Source organism: Amblyomma maculatum, chromosome 2 (genome assembly GCF_055883805.1).
Source record: "Amblyomma maculatum isolate TAMU_Amacu chromosome 2, ASM5588380v1, whole genome shotgun sequence".
In the NCBI taxonomy this organism is placed as follows: Eukaryota; Metazoa; Arthropoda; class Arachnida; order Ixodida; family Ixodidae; genus Amblyomma; species Amblyomma maculatum.
The window spans coordinates 23,910,575-23,927,757 of NC_139345.1; the positions used below are offsets into that span (position 1 = coordinate 23,910,575).

Consider the following 17,183-nt stretch of genomic DNA (forward strand, 5'->3'; position numbering starts at 1 on the left):
GTATATGGATATATACATATAATAATGGATATATAATGGATATATATATATATATATATATATATATGTGAGCGCTGAGCGCGAGATCGAGTTGTTCGCACGAAAGGCTAGACCGGTCGCTTTTTCGAGGTTTCTATCCGGTCCTTTTCGCTACTATGAACCCCGTTACAACTTGGTGGAGGTGTGGGATCGACCCTTATTCTACCATCCTGGAGCTCGACAGCCGCATCATCGCACTTATTATGACAACTGACGTGAGCCAGCCCTCTGCTTCTTCGCCTGCCCCTGTCGTTTGCCCAGGCGTGCACCCGGACAGCGGGACCTGGCCATATTCAGCGGAACCGACGATCACGATGCGGAGGATTGGCTTGCTTCCTACGATCTGGTAAGCGGCCACAACCGATGGGGCGAAGCCATGAAGCTGAACAACGTAGTGTTCTACCTCACAGACCTTGTCAGCCTGTGGTACTACAACCACGAAGCAAGGTTTACAACCTGGTCTGCCTTTAAGTGGGCCTTTTCTGACATCTGGATGATGTCTGATTTGAAAAATTGAATCGAAATTTTCGGCCGCCCTGCTGTCGGAAAGCTACGCGCCGGGCAGCGCCTGCGATCTAGAACACAGCTGCACGGTGAATCCTTCACAAGTTATATAGAAGATGTTCTGAGCCTGTGCACCCGTGTAGACACGTCCATGCCGGAAGCGGATCGCATCAGACACATTTCAAAACGCATCTAGGCAGACGCATTCCATATGCTTGTCACAACCCCACCACCATTGCCGAAATCTTCACACTTTGTCAGACCTATTGATGAGCTCCGCAAACAGCGCATTCCAGAACAACCGCCATCCATGCAGTCTGATTCACTCTCCAGCCTAGCTGTGCCGACGACCAGCAGCTCGCTGCTTAACCAGATTAAGGACTTCGTGTGCGAGGAAGTCGCAAGACAATTGTCCCTTCTTCATAGCGTTCGAGGCATCTAACCTGGCCCCAACCCTTCAGGCTGTGATTCGTGGTCAAGTGGCTGAGGTGTTGCCAACTGTTCCTCAGCAGGCTTCTGTCACAGCGCCGCCTCCATGTATGCCGATGTCCTCAGATGCCGACTTGGATATCCCATTCCGCCCTCCACCAGCCGCTTTCAATCCCCCGCGGCCGACACCGCTTCGTTCGAAACCTTGGCGTACTCGAGATAATCTACTGATTTGTTATGAGTGTGATGTCCCAGGACACATGCGTTACTGTCGTCGCTGCATCGTGCCGCCTGCGGATTACTCACGACCCGTCTGCTGAACACATGCCAGGTCCTTCCTCTTCTGCCTACTTTGGTTCCGCTGCCGACCGACCGCTTGCCGACCGGCCGCTGCAGCCGAAGTCATTTCTGGTTCTGTCGACGCAAGCCTCGCCTCACCACAGCGCGCCCATGCTTCTTCACTTACTGAACTCGCGTCGCTCTTCTCGCGCTTCTTCACTTCGCGTCGCGCTTCTTCACTTACTGAACTTACTGAACCCGAGCAACCCGCGTCGCTCTTCGTGTGATGTTTCAAAAAGCTGAATCGGCCGCAGGTCTACCGTCACCCGCGAGTTTGATACCGGTACCCACAATCCGCTGCGTCAAAGCGCACACCGTGTCTTGGCCGCTGAACGACAGAATTTGAAGACCAAGGCGTGCTTCCGCGGGGTGTCATTCAACCTTCTAGTAGTCCGTGGGCTTCGCCTGTCGTTCTTGTAAATAAAAAGGATGGCACTATATTGTTTTGCGTCGATTATCGGCGCCTTAACCACATCAACCGCAAATACGTCTATCCGCCGCCTCAAATTGATGGCGCCATCAGCTGCTTACATGCAGTTGCATTTTTTTTCGTCTTTAGACCTGCAATCAGGATATTGGCAAGTCCCCCTATCCGATGCCGCACGCGCCAAGACTGTTTTTGTAATTTTTGTAACACCTGATGGCCTATACGAATTTAACGTCATGCCATTCGAGCTTTGTAATACGCCGGCCCTTTTTGAGCGCATGATGGATTCGATTCTCCGTGGCCTGAAGTGGAATACTTGTCTCTGATATTTAAATGGCATTGTCGTCTTTTCCTGATTTTGAGAGCCAATTTCTTTGGTTGGGGTGCGTGTTGAACTGTTTGACCCAAGCCGGGCTCCAACTAACCTGAAGTGTCGTTTTGGTGCTCGCGAACTCGCGATTTTAGGGAATGTCGTCTCCAAGGACGGCGTACTTCCTGATCCTGCCAAATTCCGCGCCGTCGCTGAGTTCCCGAAGCCGTCAACTATGAAGGAACTCCTCATGCTCCTATTTCCGACGATTTGTCCGAAATTTCGCCACTGTCATCGCGTCTCTGACGAACCTCCTGCGCAGCGACGACCTGAGCGGTTGGTAAAACGCCTGCAACAACGCGTTTACAATCTTGCGTCGTCTTCTCGTCTCACCTTCCATTTTACGGCACTTCGATCCAACTGCTCCCGCTGAAATTCGTAAAGATATCAGTGGCGTTGGCCTCAGTGCTTTTCCTAGACAACGCAAACCCGGTTTTGAAGAATACGTCGTTGCCTACGTGATCCGTTCGTTGACCAAAGCAGAATCTAATTACTCAGTACAGAACAGGAATTCCAGCCATAATTTGGGCGATCTCCAAGTTTCGCCCTTACGTGTACGACCGCCCATTCGACATCGTCACGGTCCACCATTCCTTGTGTTGGCTGTCCTCCTTGAAAGACCCTACAGGCCGGCTATCCCAATGGGCTCTCGGTCTCCAAGAGTACGATATTCGTGTCATCTATCGCTCCGGCCGGAAGCAAAACGACGCCGACGCCTTTTTCCACTTTTCCCTACCACCTCTCAGCCCCTGCCGTTTCTGCGTCGGATGCTCTTCGTTGACACATCCCTTGCGCAACATGGCTGGCGAGCAACAACAGGATCCTCGGATAGCTCGTCTTAGCTGCTTTCTCTGGGACCCATCGGCCGCACCAGAACCTCGTGCTATCCGCCGCCAGACTGCTCACTTCGTCATTCGCGACGGCCTCCTGTACAGAGGAAGATGAGCTTCGGCAGCAGCCGCATCGCGCGAGTATGGCGCGAGAGCACGACGCGAGAGCAACGCGCGAGACCGAGTTATTGGCACGAATGGCTGGACGGGCGTTTTTGCGAGGTTTCTCTCGGGTCCTCCTCACTATGATGAACGCCCGGTTACCGTTCAATCGAGGCTTATATGCTACACAGCATAATAATGATCGAGTTTCGGCACAGCGATTTTTCACTGGATAAAAACAACGCTGGCGTCACAAATCCCAAGACGTTTGGAAGCGGAACTATATATGAGGCAATGCTACTATCGATCTCATTTCGCGGAAAGCTCTATTTGTCGTTCTGACCTGACGACAACTAGCATTCACCAAAGCGCAATTACATGAATCGTAGTTGAAGAGAAAATCAACGCATGCTGGGGCTCTAGCCAAGAGTCACCGTCTCCCGAGGCAATCACTCAATCGACTGAACTGGCCAGTCACGTTTTGTTTGAACACAAACTTTCTGATGCTTCCCTCTCTGCTTTGTCGATTTGTTCGGACTCTGTCATATGCAAGGCGTGTCTATAAACTTAGTTGCTAAAATGAGTGCCCTGGTGAGGCCGCTCTCCGTGGGCAAAGAACTGACCGGGACGTCTTCATCAGCTACAAAACGTAGATAATGTAGCACAACTTTCTGCTGAAGCATTTGGGTGAAAGTTTAAAGCAATTGTATTCCTGTTTAAATTGGCACCTGCATCGGCATATTCTTAAACTCGCGCGTGCGTGCGTGCGTGTGCGTGTGTGTGTGTGTGTGTGTGTGTGTGTGTGTGTGTGTGTGTGTGTGTGTGTGTGTGTGTGTGTGTGTGTGTGTGTGTGTGTGTGTGTGTGTGTGTGTGTGTGTGTGTGTGTGTGTGTGTGTGTGTGTGTGTGTGTGTGTGTGTGTGTGTGTGTGTGTGTGTGTCGATGTATCGTTAGTGTTGAGTGCAAGTATATAAGATAGCTTAGTTACAAATTAATTAGGCAATAGTTCATTATAATTAAGCATGTAAGGTATAATTAGGGAACCATGTGATATATTGTTGGATAGATACTGGCGAGAGTAAGTATAACCTGATAGTCAATAAACTGCGTTTTACAATGTTGACCTCCATGAATTCTTTATTATAACCAGGCTTCTAAAGTTTTTGGCTAAATCATTTCCGCTAGAAGCTAATAAAAACAAAACAGATTACGTCATCGGCAAAAACCTAAACATCATCCGCTAATATTTGCTTCCTAAACTTTAGACATGCAGCCAAGACTAGACGCTCAGGCTTTTGATCGACACGTAACGTCACACAGGCGCTTCCTTTGCACTCGCTATAGGAAGCGTCATCTTAGAGCTGTGTATTATGCTCGCGTCTTCTGGTCTGCAGCCACGCTGGACACAATGGATCAGGCGACGGGCTCTGTTGTCGAGGCCCTGTACGAAAAAGGCATGCTGCAGAATTCTGTGATCATCTTCAGCAGCGACAATGGGCCGGACCCAATGGGGATGGGCTCCAGCTGGCCCCTGCGCGGCTCCAAGCAAACGCTTTGGGAAGGTGGTGTGCGCGTGCCAGCGTTCATCTGGTCGCCGCTGCTGGACCGCAGTCGACCGGAAGGCCGTGTCTCATGGGACCTCACGCACTTCGTTGACTGGTTGCCCACACTGTACCAGGCGGCCGGTATGCACTCTATTTGCCCACATTAGCGTAGTTTACCAGGCAAAATAAAAAAAAAAAAACTGAAACAGAAAGAATTCAGACAAGTTGGCTTAAGATATGCGATAGTCCTCTTATAATAAATGAATAAGAAAAATAAGGGACGGTAAACAAAGAACGGCTCACAGGAACAAAATATATGGCGTGTTGCTCATGCTGTCGTTGTCGCCAAGAGACTGTGGTAGTGTGTGGCATGTGGTAGGTTAGAAGACATTTCCAAATGAGGCGGTGCGGGGGTGTAGCCAAAATAATTTGTGACAGTCTCACGCGCGCGCGCACACACACACACACACACACACACACACACACACACACACACACACACACACACACACACACACACACACACACACACACACACACACACACACACACACACACAAGGCTGTTTTCGCGGCAGGAAGGGGAAGATAAGGAACGCACTGAAAAAAGGGAGGCGTGGGAGAGGTGAGGTGGACTCAAGGTTTTTGGTGATCTTCAAGGAAAGAAAGAATGAAGGAATGGCAAGCTAGAGATAAGCAGTGAAAAAAAAATGGATGCTTGCCAAGGCGTTCGCAAAAGCAGTGCTTGAGCGCGCATTGGTGCTGAATATAATTTTGCAGCTTTAGTGCTCATGATGGTTTGCTTCTGGATCGTTTCATGTGGCTTGTTACGCAACCTCGGCGTTCTAAAAAGAATCCTAAAGGCAGGAGGGGCTGTGGCCTTCTACCCTGAGAAGGTTAGGATGCCTACGGATTCTACGAATGCCCTGTCATAACAACGTTTAGAAGAAAATTCTCCTTTGTTCTAAATTCTCGAGACCATGGTGCGCATCTAAAGATTAACGACGCATGCTGTTTATGCATTTTCCACATATCTCTCGAAATACTAGCGATGCATGTAGGGAGGCGAGGGCATTCTGACACTCAATGGTGTCAATATCTCGGTAGAGGCGAAGCGTGATTTTTGCGAAGTACCACGGTACCCTAGAATTTTCGTTTCTCTAGAAAAGACCTGCCCCTAGCACTGAATGTGAGAAGACGCTGCATTATGTTTTCCATCTCATGATATTTATTCCGTGATATATCGTCGGAAACTTTTTGTAAAGTTCCAGTCCTGGAGCGGAGGCAAGATGCCGAGCCAACCAAACCGATGAGGTGCACGGCTCCTAAGTGTGGTGCCATGCCTGTGGAAGCTCGTTAACTGAGCCTCGTCCTTTGTTATCAGGAGGCAACATTGCGGACCTGGGCCCCATTGACGGTGTCAGCCAGTGGGGGACCCTCTCCCGTGGCCAACCGCCAGCCCGAGAGGAGCTGCTGCACGGCTTCGACCCGAGTGACGGCAGTGGCGCTTACAGGAGTGGAAGGTCAGCTGGACGCGATGGTGATGGAAAATAATCGCGCCGATAGCATTCTTGCTGATGCAGTGAAAAATGGAAACCGAGCGCGAGAGTTGGCATTAGCGTCGCCGGTTCTGCGTGCACCCATTTTAACACGGTAGCGTTAAAGATGTGTTCTATAGAAAACGGTTTTGTCGGTATGGCACTGTAAGCACCAGGCAAGTGCCAGTTGGCAGGTGACATGGCCGGGCACTGAGTAGTCGTCAGGCTGTGTGACGTCACCATACCACGTGACAGTTGGCAGGAGTGCTGCTTTTTCTTCTGAGAGGAATTAAAGCTTCAGGGAGCCTCGGATCCCGAGTCAAGCGCGCTTCCCATGGGCAACTCAGGCACGTTGGCACAGCATTTTTTAGAGCAGGGCTTTACATCTATGTCGATATGTATTTCCCATAATTTGTCAACCTACGCATGTATGCTAATGAGGACGCGCGGGATGATAGGGGTACAAATTAAGGAATCAGTGGTTAAGCGTGCAGAAAAAAAGTTTGAGAAACACTATCACCAATCAAAACTATTTATTAAAACCCGACGTTTCAGGACCAACTCGGTCCCTTCCTCACGGGCGACTGAAGTGCGAGACCCGCAGTAACAAGCAGCGGTCTTTCCTTCCCCTATCCCAACACGTGGCGGAGTCCAGTTGTGTACGCGGAGGGTAGCGTCCCTGGTTTCCTATTCGATGCTGCTGCTGTCAGCCGGATGAACCACGACTCGACGTGTCGTCTTTTGAAAGGGTTGGTTTCCACGGCAAGGACGCTCACCTCCTCAAAGGCGATTTTGTGGTCGGCGCGTTCGCAGTGCTCGGCGAGGGAGTTGCTTTCTGAGTTCATTTGCCGGGCGTCATTTTTTGTGTTGTAATATTCGCTGACGGAGGTTTTTTGTTTTGCCGATATATGAGGGCACTCGGAGCACCAGATTTTGTAAACAACACCAGGTGGTTTTTCTCTGCGGATGCGGTCTTTTATACCGCTGCCACACGGGCATTTCGAAGGCCCTCCAACCGACTTCCTATCGACTCGAAGGCCTTCGAAAGCTGCCACACTGGCGTTTTCAATGGCCATTGAGTCGATAGTCTATCGAGTCAACGGAACAGCTCAGAACTCTACGAGATCTCGAAGGCCTTCGAACGTCGCGCAAGGTTGCTAGCGTTGACCCAACGAGTGTCACGCACACACGTGCACAGCGCGTTTACGATACAAAAACGTGAACAAGCATTATTATTTTATATCTTTCATTTACGCGGTAAAATATTAATACCCGTAATAATTTTAAAATAATATCGCTCTTTTTTTAGGCGTATTATTTATGTACTCTTCTCTACATACTGTAGCATGCGCCACCGAGAAGAACAAACACAATGAAAAGCACAGTCGTATGAACGCCAACGCGTTAAAAAAAAAGGAATAAAAGTTGTCCTTGAATAACAACTAAACACCTGCAGTTACTGAAAAAGGGTAGCAGTTATATTTTATTTTGCATTTATAGATAGATTTTAGTTCTTTAAGCAAAACTGAAAACAACGATAGTGGCGCCATAAAAGTTTGGCGCCAAACACCAGAACTATTTCAATAGCCTTCGAGTTTTGCCGTGTAGCAGCGGCACAACTCCTTCGAGTTCGATCGCGATTGAAAATCTCGAAGGCTATCAACTCAATCGCCTTTGAGAATGACCGTGTGACTGGGGTATTAGTAGCGGTAGAAAACGGCTGACCGTTGAGGCAAGTTTGTGAGACACACAGACGTGGTTTCGCACGATGCGTGTCAGCGCCTCACTGGGGGACAATGCGAGGGCACCTACTTCGTCGTTTCCATGCTGACAGACCTGACCCTCTTGTCCCGCGAGCCCGCGAACCCGACCAGGCGGATTTCCGTCCAAGATGTTCTCGTTCAAGTTAAGCTTGCAGCAAAATAGATATACGCGAAAGAGGTTCCTCAGGGGTAGCCGACAACGGGGAGCTTCATCCGCAGACCGCGTGCGGTTATCTACATTGTGCCTGCCTCATTCTGCGTAGCACTGTGTATGCTTGATGAGCCAATTGTTTCAAGAGTGCTGTAGTGTTACAAAACAATCGGTGACGTAATCCCACGCTCTCATTTAAGGCAAACCTTTAGAGTGCTCAACGAGGTATGCAAAATAATTGACGTCGGTTGTAATAGTGTAGATAGGTCACTTCACTTGAAAAATAATTAAAAAAAATGCAGCGCACGGAAACTGAGGGAAACCAGTGCCATATTGTTTCACGCCGTGTGAAGTTCCTTGGAGTAACTCTTGAATTCTTCTTAATTAGGTAACGAGCTAAAATAATTATGCAATATCTTCAATGTTGAATTCAGGGTCTAGTACACATTCTTAATTAGTAGGTGGTTAACAATCGAACAATATTTTCTACAAACGTACCCGGTCGTCCAGTCCTAATCTGAACATGGCTCGGGGAAGCCATTGATCCGGGGAGTAAGTACCTCTCGTGGACACTTGGGCACAGAGTTTCTTGCCTGCATGGAATGCCGGCGCCACCGTCTATGCGAGTATTTTAAAGAATATGTCAGCCACCATGGATGCTCTAGGCACCACGAGTCGCACCGCTACCGACTGCAGAACTGTGAAGTTCGGCCAAAAGGTATCGCAAAAACAAACTTCGCTTTAAAATCACAAATGTCCTAACATTCAGTATGCAAAGTTGCAACAGACGAGCAGAAAAGCACGCAAGTATAAAATTTGCCCAAAATGACAGATGGCCTTCTCCCTTATTAGCCAAATAGTGCACACAAAACACGTTTTTCTTTCTTTTTGCGCTTAACAGGCTCATTGAGGGCGGTTCCAAGAAAATGTTATCTCTCATACACTCGAGAACATTCTTTTATTTACTAAAATTTGGGAACCAAGTAGCCACCTGCTGTGGACTTGTACAGGAACAAGGGCATCAAGGGCACAGATTCTGCGCCAAGTGGGACTAACCACAACAAGGGAAGAGGACTTCTCTAAATGGCTCACCGACAATGACAAGAGTGGGAGCCTGTTCCGGTTCCTTGCCGAAAATAATTTACACGAGTATCTATAACATGCCTTATGGCAACTTTGCGTAAAAAAAAAAAAAAAAAAAAAGTACCGCAGCCATTTGGTAATTCTTCATATTTCTTAAGCAAAAAAAGACCACGATATAGAAATGAGCGTTTTCAGCACAAAATTGGATCAATTATTTCTTAACGTGCATCCTGCAGCTCAATCAAAAGCATTTCTCCCTGAATTTAAAATAATATTTTATAATTAATCTTAGCTACCTGAATAATTAAGCGGAATATTAAATATCCTAAGAAGCGCCGCATAGCGGCAATAAAATGCGCTCTTGGTTTCACGCAGCTTCGGTTCCCGCTTTTTTTTCTGTTTTTTTTTTTTTTTTTTTTTTACATTTCGTTCAAGTTACGCAAAACGCTACACGTGAAGCGTTTTTGTGAACGTTTATAATCAATTTTCCTTGATTTCAGGATTAGTGTTATTCTATTTACTGTCCCATTCTGTTTAGCATTTTGTGCTGCTCTAATGGCATGTAAAAATATGCATCTGGGCTGGGTTATAGATGACTCGCAATGTTAAACGTTAAGGGTGTAAGTTAAACGTGGCAAGTATTATATACGGCTATTGTTGTCAGGTACAAGCTGGTGGTCGTCCCAAGCGATGGCAGCTGGAAAGATGAATGGTTCCGTCCGGCTGGCAACATTTCCATCTACATAGACGTCGACCAACTGACGGCCAACTCAACTGCGGCGGCGACGTTGGCCAAGCTCTACTCCGCAAGCACTACCCGAGCGCCAAGCCCCGAATGGAGGCGAAGTGCAGCGATCTCCTGCAGTGGGGAGGAACAGGAAAATTTAAAACATTCGAGCTCTGTTTATCTGTTCGACGTCATCGACGACCCCTGCGAGACGAGGAACCTTGCCCAGGAACAAAGCGACGTGAGTGCAGCGGAAACTGCGAAAACGTAGGAGGGAAAGGCAAGCGATCGACAAAGTTCCGAATGGAACAGTTGTGATGGAGCCCAAGTTGCTCGTTATTCAATGAAATATTCTTCTTTTTCTTCAAAACTCACCAGTGATCCGCGCATAAAAAGTATAAAATAAGGCGAGCTCCTAGCCTGAACAGAAAATGCACTCTGAAGGAGAATGGAATGGTGTGTATGTAGCGGTCTTAATGGGAGTGTTCCTTATGAATAGAATGCTCGCGTCCCCTCGAAAAAAAAAAAAGCTAAATTTTCTATCATCACGCTCGCACTCGCAAATACGATACCCAAAGTATAAAGTTCACGAGCGACCGGCACTCGTGTTATTAGTGGTAGAGGTAAATGCCTGCAGCCCATTAATGGACAGATTTTGTGATTTCACTCATGCGCCTTGATTATCACATAAAATGTTTAACGCCTCCTGGTGTCCAGTTGAAATACACCTCTGTGTTGTTTTTTTTTTTTTTTTTTTTTTTTTTTTTGCAGCTTGTGGAAATCCTGATGAAGAAGCTAGTTGCTGCAGCTTCCATAGCGGCGTCCCAAGGACAGAGCGGACCGAACCTCGATGCTTACCCTGAGTACAACAACTGTTCTTGGGGACCTAGGCAAGACATCGTCTGCAATAACAACAACATGCTGCTTTGCTCAACTGTCGGGACCAGTGTGGCGGCGGAAGCGTCTTGGGGCTCTTATAGCGTAATCTCGCTACTAAATTTATTTTCTACGGTGTTTTTCGCATTAGCTTGGAATTGAGGCAGCGGCAGTAAAGTAGGCGTGCATCCAGTTTCCACTCAAGCGTCTTTTGTGTTCGATTCCCATCTCGCTCATTCATGAAATGAGCTACCCGAGTTGGCAGCTCCTTGCAACTTCGAAGACAGAGAACTTTTCGACATGAGGTACTAATGCTCTCAGGTTGAAATTTAAAAACCAAACAATAAGAAGCGAGACGAGTAACTGTATTGCTCTGCAGTGACTGAAACATGTAGAAGTAATATTGCTTCTAATAGCGTAGCATAGCACTGTTAAGGCTAACCTACTTGACGTCGAGACACGGCGCAAAACTTGCGGACTTATCCTCATTCTCAAATTTTATCACTCATTCCTCGCAGATATATTACAATAACTCATCACGTCTCCCTTCGCGCGAGTCACACTAAAGAAGTTTATCTACCTTACTCACATGCTACTGCGCCCCTGCGTTCTTTCTTTGTTCGAGAACAGCAATCGACTACATTGGCCTGCCTGCCCAACTCGCACTCCATACCAGCACCATTGACGTTAAGAACTTCATCAAAAATATTGTCCTTTAACTCAAGTATCATTCTTTGTATTTGTATTTCCTGTTGTCTTGTATTTCCCCTCATGTGGTACCTCTATTTGGAGCATTTGAGGTGCATCAAAAAAATAAATAACATAGAGGCCTTAAGAGTCCCCATTTTTTAATCAATGTGAAAGCATTATTAGCCTCATTACGCAAAAATCTGTCTGGCGCGTCGTTGTTACTGTTACAGTTGGCGTTGTTAGCGCTTGATGGCACTAATTAAAATGAAGGCGAGTCGCACGAAATTCAATAAAACAAATTAGTCAGCATTGATTTCCCACTCAGGCCCTCCGCGCGTTTGGCAGCTCGGCAGCCAACACATAGGCTTTTCTTTTTTTACATAACCGAGTGCAAAAAAGCCACACAACGAATAGGCCATGAACGGTGCTTGATTCAAGCGTGTTAGAAAGGCACCTAGTGAACGCTTTGTGGTACGTATAACTTACTAGTGTGCGTTTCGAATGCGTACTGGTGTTACAGTAATAGTAATCGTCGAAAGCAACCTCGGTGTGCTGTTTCTGCGTCTAAGTTATTGATGATGGCAGGTCTCGACGCACTGATGCATTGTGTGAAATAAACACAGATGAAACGTCGAATGCACTTCAACTTATCTTGCTACCAGACCGCGCAAACTGGGAAACTCTCGTCGCTTTGTAGTGGCAAGGTCAGAATGTCGACGGTCTAGTATGCAACAAACACGCAAACACAGAAAAATTTTTTCATTAATCCAGAAACATTCGCAGCGAAATCGCAGCACGCGAGTGATGCTTGCGAATTTGCACAGGTAAGCAATGTTCTCTGGTGACAGAAAAACATTATTTTGCTTTTTTTATTATTATTATTCAGGCGTTTGAATTCCTACCTCGTCCAGCAGCCACGTGTGACCGAGGCTGTCGGTAGTACCCCTATAGTGACGTATTGGGCGCAAGCGCCACCACTGGAGCGCACGGCACTAGTGTCGACTTAGGGGAGAAAGTGGGATCACGTGACTCCTCCTACTTCTGCTGAAGCGGACGCTTGATTGAACTTGCGCGTTTTAAAAGCTAATACTCGCGTTTATTTCTGTAGTTTGGGTTCATATAGAGTGCTAGCGTTGCACCTTTTGACCTTGCATCGTTACTGAGGCTGCTAAAGTTTATTTAAGCTGTTGATACAGTTTGTTACTGCTCTGTACCCGGACGCAAGCGAGGGAACCCGGCGCAAGCTCCCATTGCTACCCGAAACATAAGCTCACGGAATTCTCCTTCCTTAATTAAAATTTGAATGGCCAAATCAGCGAGTGATCATTCTCATGATGTATGCTGCAGACATTTGAGCGAGCGAGATTTTGTCCATAAAGTTGGCGCTAAAAGTTGGGTGAGCGGCAGAAGAAATGGCGCGCACGTTTTAATTTGCGCTTATCACTTGCGAATTCTAACGGTACTGTTGCTGGAAGCATGGAAAAGATGCTAGCTTCTGCATGGAGCAGTACACTCCCAAACAAAGGAAGGATCGTGCGAAGGCCAGAAGGTCTCAAATTATTCGAAATGAACAGGTTGACACCGAAGTTTCACTGAAGTGAACTAGAAGATCCTGCCGCCTGGGGCAGCAGTGCACACGGTGAGTTGTCTCAGGCGACGTCTCCAGTACAGTAATAATTTCGAATGACAGAATTCGTCAATAAACGAAAGATAGAGACTGCATGCATGTTGTGATGTGCTGACAGAGATAGTATGCGTAACAAAAAAAAAAAACAAAACAAAAAAAAAAACAGAGTGTCAATGACGGTAGTCAGTGCGCAACACTTCGCTTCGTGGAACACACGTCTTCGCGCTTGCTAAAAAATTATTCCATGTCATCACCGCGGTTAAACTTGCTTGCTCTACTACGTTCAAGGGAGCAGGCGAATGGCGCTGCTTCCGCCGGCGCTATGCGAAGGCGCTCAAAATCTGTCAGGCTCGTGACAGTCATCTGTTCTTGCATCTAACTGGTTGTGTGGTAGCTTCAGTTTGTTTTTTCTTCATAACAACAGAAATGCTGCAGCCGGTGCGCGTCGTCGTAGCAGTATAAGCTCGCTAACTTCGATAACTCTGATTCGGTGAAGTGCTTTTTTGCCGCATTACTGAGTCTCATACCTGAAAATAAGCTTATAGAGGCCCAGACCAAAGTGTACCTTAAATAAATAAGTGAACGTAATGCTTACGCGCAACTGAACTGCCTACGAAAGCATCTTACAGCAGCCGTTCAACGTGCGTTATCACACTTACTGCGTCATACGAGCGCTTCCGAGAGGTGGCGCCACGGTGTGTCCTCGCGCCCATTTCCGGTCCAACAGTAATTTGGGGCTCACCAAATTGTCACCCACTTACGAGATCGGTTGCGGATGAAGCTGCGCGATGCCGCATCGCCCGCATAGCCACATGGAGAACCTAGAGAGGTGTTGCACCGTCCCAGTCGCGGCGGCGGTATTCCCTCGAGACCATCGTGAATGGCCTCGGCTTCTTTGAGCCGGGGTTGATCCACTGCATTGAGGAAGGAAACAACTAAGGAGAGGCCCTTGCCACTCCCAATGCATTGGAGAAAGTGTGGTGGAAGTGACGTCAAAATTTAGGGTTAGCCAAGTCGGGCCATTAGCAACGGCATCGCTGTTGCTATGAAAACTCGGGCCACTAGCAACAGCGTTGCTAAAGGCCCGAGGTTCGTGAGCGTCGCGGAGAAAGAAAAGGCGGAGGGTAAAGGAGGAGGAGAGACGTTACAGCGTGCGGTCGCGGCACGGCCGCGCAGACTTCAAAAAAGTGACGTCAGGGCCTCTCCTAAGTTATTTCCTTCCTCCATTATCCACTGATTAGTCGTAGGGTAGTACGACGTCTCGCGACCACGTGACGTGGTCAATTTGGTATGAGCTACGAACTTCAGGCTTCTCAATTTAGACGGCAGGGTGAGATGTGTATCGAATCCTCCCCGACTGTTGCATTCCGAGTCAGACATGTGATGCCCCTCGGCCATGCCGGCAGGTTTCGTATAGCAATGTTAAGCGGGAATTTGTAGTTATTTCGAGTGGTGTGACACGACCCTGTGCTAGACTTATCTGGGATTACAGAGGCACAAATTAGGGTATTGATGATTAAGTGAGGGTCAAAGTGCACATACAGGCAAGCGAGGACCTGTGAGGGGAACTGCGGAGGGAAGCCGTTAATGTCGTCGCGTCATACAGTTAAAAGGCGGAGCTGTAAGAGAACAATTAAGTTGGGCTGTATCGATAGAATACTGGCTCGGTTTCACAAAAATACTGTTCTTACTGAAAACAAAGCTTTTATATGATAGAAAAAAAAAGCGAGAAGAGAAACACCGGTGTCGCCACAAAGCCCATTCTTGCATCTACAAGCGCCATGAAGCCTAGGGGATCCCGGAGGCCAACTAACGCGCATTACGTTATTTGTTACGTAAGTTTGGTTTCGGAACTGCATGCGAAGTTTTTTTCATCCAAAGACGACGCCATAACGACAGCCTAAATATTGAACGGCAAAGAAAATATACGATTGGCGGCGTCACAGGCGACCAGTTTCCACTCGAATGTGATGGTATCCATCCGGAAGTCGATGTAGGCGCAGTCACTCTTCCTGAGGCCCTGGGGTTTAGAGATACCAGTGGCCGGGTGAATGAACCTGCGGTGGATGCTAGCAAAAAACTGATCTAAAACAATAATTAGAGAAGAAAAAAAACGAGCATGAAGCAACTGCTACCATCCTGTTTTAAAGGGGACGCTCCCATATTTCATCCATCCATCCATGCCAGTTTCGTTTCGGTATGTTTCGCTTCGGCGCTTCGCAATGATAGCTATGCACTTTACACATAGAGAAAGAGATTGGTAAAGAGCGGACACTCCCATAGGGCCCAGCGGCCCATTTGACTGTAGTGCACCAAGCGGCCGGCGGCAACTACATCCGGTCTTGCTGAAGGGCGCGCGATTTGAATGCTAGCCATGCGCTGCGCCCTTCCCTGCCCTTTTGGCACATTATTTTGGTTTTAAATTGTCTGCTAGTGTTTCTATATATTTTCAGCATGCATAAGAACAGGAAAAATAGATTCCCAGTTCTCTAAACTACCCATCAACGCAGCTGCGCCACAGCCTTTGCAAAACAGTAGTGCAGAAACGACGCCAAGTGCTTCGCGAAATGAATTTATTTTGCCGCATATAAAACACGATATGCAACAGATGCAGACGGATGCATTGACAATACTTGACACACACTAAGCGATGTGCACAATACAGAAAAATAAAAATACACAAGGTGAGAAACAGTACTTAGGTAGAGACAAAAAATAGCATAACTGATTTCCGAATTATTGCAAATGATATGTAACAAAACAGGCATTATACATAAACTACACAGTCCCAGTCACGGCTACCTCAGCAAGGGTAACTTGTATTGTCCAGGGCAGAGAGGAGTACTGACGCTTGAGGAAAGGCCACACCATTCCCTCGTCGCATCTGCCGTGCTTCGGCTACAGTCCGTGGGTCCATGCAGTGCTGTTGGAAAAGGAATGAATATGATGCAGAAGGTTGCAATGAAATGTAAGGCCACTGCACCGCGCACACATCTGTGCATGTGGGTGGGTACTGAAAACTTGGTGAGCAGCAGTTATGGTCCAGAACAGAAAAGCTGTCATTAGTAAAATTGATACAAAAGCTACTCTTGCAACGTAGAGGTCAGGAAATGCAGGCTAACCGAACCTAGCTGAAAATACATTTCTACAGAGCGTGAAATAACAGCCACTAAACTAACAATATTCTTCAAAAGCACTGAACAGCTGAAGCAATGAAGCTTGCCGCATAATAAAACATTTTTCACTTTAACGTTGTCCTGTTAAATGTAACGCGACACCACGCAAAACTAGCCGTTCGCAAAACCGCGGCCGGCGAGCACGCCACGTTGGCTTGCCTTTCATACGCGACTTTGTGAAGCGCAGACCACCGCGCTGAGCTAAACTGCCCGAAATGCCTCGCAGTTTTACAAGAATGCAACATTTCTCACCTTGCGGTTGCCCTGTTAAACGTGACACCACGCAAAACTAGCCGTTCGTAAATCCTCGCGCCATGTCACATGTCATCGCGGCCGGCGAGCCATATTGGCGAGCGCCTTGTCATGCCTGTTGGCTGCCCTTCACGTGCGACTTTGTGAAGCGCAGACCGCCGTACTGAGCTAAACTGCCTGAAATACTGCGTAGTTTGACAAGAAAGTCAAGAATGAAACGTTTCTTACTTTACCGTTGCTCTGCTAAACGCGACACTTAGCAAAACTAGCCGTTCGGCAAACTGCGTCACCATGGCCGCACCGGCCGGCGAGCGCGCCATTTTGGCGCAACGGCGTGCCTTGATGCCTTCACATGCCACTTTGTCAAGCGTTACGAGCTAAACTGTTCGAAATGAAGCTGTTTCCCGAGAACACAACATATTACACCTCGCCGTGGTTGGGAACCGCCAGAGTTACGGCGTAACGAACTGCGCCTGAACAGCTGGCGCGCCTGTTCACGAGCTGCGAAACTTATTGGCACCGGCCGGCATGGTCAGCGTAAACTGCTTGAAATGCAGCATAGTTAAGCAAAAAACGTTGCTCACCTCGCCGTCGTTTCAAACCGCTGTCGTTCTGCGCAGCAGCCCACGAGAGGTATGTGCCGCACAAGCGCGGCGAGGCACGAGCACACAGCTTCCTTCGACAACTTCTTGTCGTCTGCTAGTGCTCCGGCGGGCTAC

At 47.8% G+C, this 17,183-nt stretch overlaps 1 protein-coding gene across 1 annotated transcript in view; it reads left to right on the forward strand.

Annotated features, from left to right (window-relative positions):
* Positions 1-12,038, forward strand: part of LOC146198141 (arylsulfatase B-like) — a 36,069-nt gene extending 24,031 nt beyond the window's left edge. Inside the window, exons 7-10 of the mRNA XM_084592570.1 lie at positions 4,433-4,723; positions 5,966-6,104; positions 9,781-10,084; positions 10,615-12,038. Coding sequence (XP_084448696.1) covers positions 4,433-4,723; positions 5,966-6,104; positions 9,781-10,084; positions 10,615-10,881 — 1,001 coding nt within the window. The 3' untranslated portion in view covers positions 10,882-12,038. The remainder of the gene's footprint in view (positions 1-4,432; positions 4,724-5,965; positions 6,105-9,780; positions 10,085-10,614) is intronic.
* Positions 12,039-17,183: the final 5,145 nt, after the last annotated feature.